The following is a 4,865-nucleotide window of genomic DNA, read 5'->3' as shown; positions in this document are numbered from 1 at the left end:
ACTAATGCTATTTCCTAACTATGCCCTCTGATTTTTATACATGTCATCATCTCATAGTTAGAAGGATTATTAGTTTATTTAATTAGAAGGATTAATCATTTTCTATTTTTTTAGAACATTGTAAGTTGTAATTCTTTTTTACAATGCCTTATTAAAACACACAAGATCATAACAGAGTTAGAAATTTTGATTTTTTTTTATATGTTTTTTGGGTGCTATTTCCACATACATCTAACCTGTTAACGAGTACAAATAATGTTAGGTACGAATATATTAACACTGGAAAGTTAAAACTTAAAAGTTAAAAAGAAAAGTTAGACATTGATCCCATACCTTGTTTAGAGTAGTGAGTCTGAATGTAGAAATTTGCATCATGGTCCATGGAGTCTCATGTGATTCACTAGGAAAATTTACCAATCTCATTAAAGCCTAAGGATTCTCTAAATTAACTTAAGGAATAAAGTTGAAAAGATATTGATTATTGAATTTAAATTAATGTTCAATATTTATTTATCATTTTTAAATTTTGATCATTAATTTTTAAAACAATGACATCTAATTTTTATCCTAACTTGAAGGGATCTCAACCCTCTCATTAAAGGGGCAATATAGCATATCTCCAATTAGGGATGACAACGGGGTGAGTATTGTTGGAGATCTTGATCCCCATCCCCGGCTTCCACTTGTAATCCTCATCCCCGTCAGTATAAATTAAATCCCCATACCCGTTCCCATCAGGTATCGGGGATCCCCGTCGAGTATCGGGTATACCTTTTTTGAATAAAAATAGACTTATCGTAGCATAAGATAAGTAGTAGAACATGTAGTTCAAACTTTTCTTTTTATATATAATCTAATGTTTATGTTAAATAAATGATAAATAAAATATAACATATACGAGTTAAAAGTATTAAACAAAAAACTCTAAACTTAAAATAATTCTAACATATGTAAAAACTTAAAGTAATTCTAATATATATATAATAGTTTTGGGTTCGGGTATGGGGATCGGGGATTTACGGTTTCCCATCCCCGTCCCTATCCCCATCAGGGAATAGAATAACATCCCCATACTCGTCCCTATCCCCGATTAATTTGAAAAATTTCCCGGTCAAAATGGGTTCGGGTATCAAATTCCCCATCGGATACGGGTATAATTGTCATCCCTAAGTATTTAATTGTCTACATATCATCATGGTATATTGTCGATGTTTTCATAAAGGGGCAATAATCTAAAATTTTGTTTCTTAATTATCAAGAGCATTAGGAATGATATATAACTAATAATCTTGAGTTCATCAAACAAAGTCAATTTCTCACAAAATTTACCATTTCACCCTCAAGGAATGGTACCAAAATCATCTACAATAGAGATTAAAATAAATAGCCAAGAAAAAATAAATCCTGAATAAATAAACTATGAATAATATAATCAAAAGGCAAGTAAAAGATGGAATTTTTACGGTGTAGGTGCATCAAACATAACCTCATTCACCATATCATCGTCACCATTAGCCATTGCAAAGAAGTCCGCATCTTTATCATTATCATCCGAAAACTCCTGCTTCTCGAGCCTTGAATGAGCCGCGATGAAGATCAACTTTTGGGCCTTTTCCATTGCGTTTCTTGATTGCGCCCATTTTGGAAAAGACCAATTCCATTTGAACCCACATGAAGTTGCATGAAGAAAGATCAACCTCACCGCGACTTTCCTCAAAGAATTGAACTCGGTTAAGTAAGTTTCCCAAACGAGCCTACTACTCTGTGGGTTTGCTATTTTCATTTTACCCGTGAGGGGATCTCTTTGTTTGAGTTGCACGGCTTGAGCATAAACTGGATCAAGCCCATCCGTTCGCCATTTCATTAGCTCCATTAAAGCAATATGAGCTTCTTCTCGCGACACAAGGCGTGTTATAAGCTTGTCAACATCCTTTTCTTGCTCTGGGGTTAAGCATTTGAAAGGAGGCAAATACTTGCCACTTCTATCTCGAATCAGATAAAACGGATCAAGTATAAACGCAGCTGCCCAAGCAGGATGATAGTTTTTCTTAAACCTTTTATCAAAAACCTTTTCCACATGAATCTCATTCATTTGATACTTCAAACACCATTCCTTGATTTTCACTCTAAGTTCCTCCCAAAGAGGCAAACATTGCCCAATTCGCGGTCTTTCTTTCTCAATCTCATGAGCCATGCCTTTAATCAACTTAACCAATGAATGGACCGCCTCCATTTCCCTCCAAAAATGAGGATTTCTCCATGTTTCTTCAATCTCCCTAGCCGTTTGATCCTCCATTGAAACTTTTTGATAACTCTCATCAAGAAAAACCATTTGCAACACCCTAGCATAAGTTAACAAATCATCTACCATATCAAAAACATGTTCGAATTCAAACTCGCTACCGAAAGACACCCTTAACAACCGGGCTCGACCTGATTCTTGAAACTGATACTTGAGAAAAGAATTCCTAACTGGAGAATTTGTATTCACAAAGGTCACTACTTTATAACAATTATCACTCACGTTCTTGAACAATGGCAATTCCTTGCTAAAATCTCTAATCAAACTATTAACCCCTTGAAATTGGCATGAAATATTAACCATCCATTGATGCTGGTTTTCAAGATTCCTTAAAGCTTTTGACTTAAACTTATCAGAAACAATCCCTACACATTGTTGCAAATTATTCCCACATATTTCCATAATTGTTTCCATTAAAACATCCTCAGCATATTTTGAAAAGACATAGCCATTAGCAAACACACCTCTTCTAAACACACTAGTTCCATTAGGCAAATTTACAAACAAATTCACTAACTTATTTTCACCTGAATTATTACTCTTTTGTTTCCATCCATCTGATGAAACTTGAAAGAACATTGCCTCCCGAATTCGAGCCTCGGACTCGGTTTTCGCACTTAAGTACTTCGAGTCCAACCGGTCTCCGGCTAGTTCTCTCCGGGTTAACTCGGGTAACCCAAGTGAAGTCAAAAAAGACTTGAACTTTGGATGGACTAAACTTGAAAAAGAAATAGACCCACAATTTTCATACACCCAATCTGCTAATAAATCAAGTGATGAATCAATTTGTGACTTGGTCAACGTTTGACCAGGTGGTGATGTTTTCGGGGACTTGAGTTTTTTCACACTATCTTCCAACATTGCTAAAGCACCTAAATCATCTTTCCCACCTGACAACTGATGGTACTGCTGATGATGCATAGAGTACAATCCACTACCACTACTTATACTAACACTCACCGGCGCCGGCAATGCAGGAACCGCGTCTGGTCGGGTCAAATGGGCCGGGTAAGGCCCATCAACAGAAAACCTAGCCGGTTCAACCATAGTGATCGGAGAAACCGACTGAGCGGCAGAGGTCCGATTCCTTCCGCCGGAGCTCCGTTTCCGGTGGTTTTGCGGCGAGGAAGAACTCGCCGGAGATGTTAAATTCATCATTCCAGAAGGCGAAACAGAAGAAATCGGTTGTGGGTTTGAATCAGAGCTAAAATTTGGGCAAGTCCCACGTTTCAGATGCTCAGAAGCTGTTCTTGACGGATTTGAAGCTGAGAAAACTGCACCACATAAACAGCACCGGAGCTTGACAGCTTTTGGTGAACCGGTATCTGGATTATGAACAAGAATGGGTTCAAGATGTGACCAATACCATGCTCCCTTCCCTTTTATAGCTTTTGTACGGACCATTACAAGCCCTTCATATCTTTTGTTCACAGTCTTGACCGGCGTTGACCCCGTTGACTCCGGTGGTGGGAGTGAATTTGGCGATGTGGGTTTTTGTGGGTTTTGGTCAGTGTTGACTGTACTGGCCTCCGTTGCCATTATAACAACTAAAGTTTCAAGCTTTTCTTGATTTTGAGGTCAAGTTTCAAGATTTCTTGATTTTGGTATAATATTTTAGTGAAATGAGTTGAAAAAACTTGTGGGTATGTGTGGAATTTTTTATTTATTTTTAAGGTGGGGTATGGTTAAGAATTTGAAACTTTTGTTTTGTATGTAGCATTGTTTTAGAAAGTGGATGGTGGCCGGAGTTCAGAGAAGTGGTGGTGGTTCATGGTGGTTCTCCGGCGAGTTATAAAAGTTGGTTGTTTTGGAAAATTTTGATGAAGGAGTTGTTGGGAGGAAGTTTCTTTGTGTGTTGGAGAGAGATAGAGAGATAGTTCAAAGTGGGAAGGAGAGTGTGAGTCAAATAAGGGTGTTTTTCTCTGTTTTGTTTATTTTTGTTTTTATGACACATTTAAATCAACTTCCTCAATTTTTGGTAATTTTTGATACATTACAAATTTTTGTGAGAAAACTTTGTATTTTAAAAATAAAAAAACCTGCTTTTGCTTTTGAGGGCTGTTGTGAGACATACTGCAATACTGCATTATTATTATATATGTTTTTTAAAATATATTTAAATAATAAAATGTGTACATGTAGTGTATTTTATTGAACTCTATTAAAGTTTTTATATTCGAAAAATATAAGAACATAAACTGATTAAAATGTTTGTGTTTGAAAAAAAATCAATTTTCAATGTATCAAAGCTATTCTTATTTTTATAATGACAAGTAGAGTAATGATGACCCAATTCAATGATTTAGACTTATTTGCAATAACTTTAGTGGGAGAATACGTAATTTTAGTAAAGTTTTTTTTAGTAAAAGGACAAAAGGTAAAGTATATAACGAGTTATAGCTTTATGCAAGGCGAAATGATATATTAATACATGGTAAAAACATGTCTAATGTATATATATTGAATTACTATTACTATACTATACTATATTTTTACCAGAATTTTTTTCTTTTCAAAATGTATTTGTTTTTTTTTTTTGGGTTCCTTTTTATAATGAGCATAT

At 35.5% G+C, this 4,865-nt stretch overlaps 1 protein-coding gene across 1 annotated transcript; it reads right to left on the bottom strand.

The window, feature by feature from the left end:
• Window positions 1-1,312: 1,312 nt before the first annotated feature.
• On the bottom strand, window positions 1,313-4,213 carry LOC122602304. Its single transcript, XM_043775005.1, has one exon. The coding sequence runs from the start codon at window positions 3,839-3,841 to the stop codon at window positions 1,460-1,462; it is 2,382 nt and encodes a 793-aa protein (XP_043630940.1). The 5' UTR covers window positions 3,842-4,213; the 3' UTR covers window positions 1,313-1,459.
• Window positions 4,214-4,865: the final 652 nt, after the last annotated feature.

This window comes from Erigeron canadensis, chromosome 5 (assembly GCF_010389155.1).
Source record: "Erigeron canadensis isolate Cc75 chromosome 5, C_canadensis_v1, whole genome shotgun sequence".
Lineage (NCBI taxonomy): Eukaryota > Viridiplantae > Streptophyta > Magnoliopsida > Asterales > Asteraceae > Erigeron > Erigeron canadensis.
This window is presented reverse-complemented; position numbering and strand designations above follow the sequence as displayed.

Bases quoted from the DNA above. Each gene is read 5' to 3' on its own strand.
- LOC122602304 (XM_043775005.1), bottom strand. From the start codon at position 3,841: ATGGCAACGGAGGCCAGTACAGTCAACACTGACCAAAACCCACAAAAA.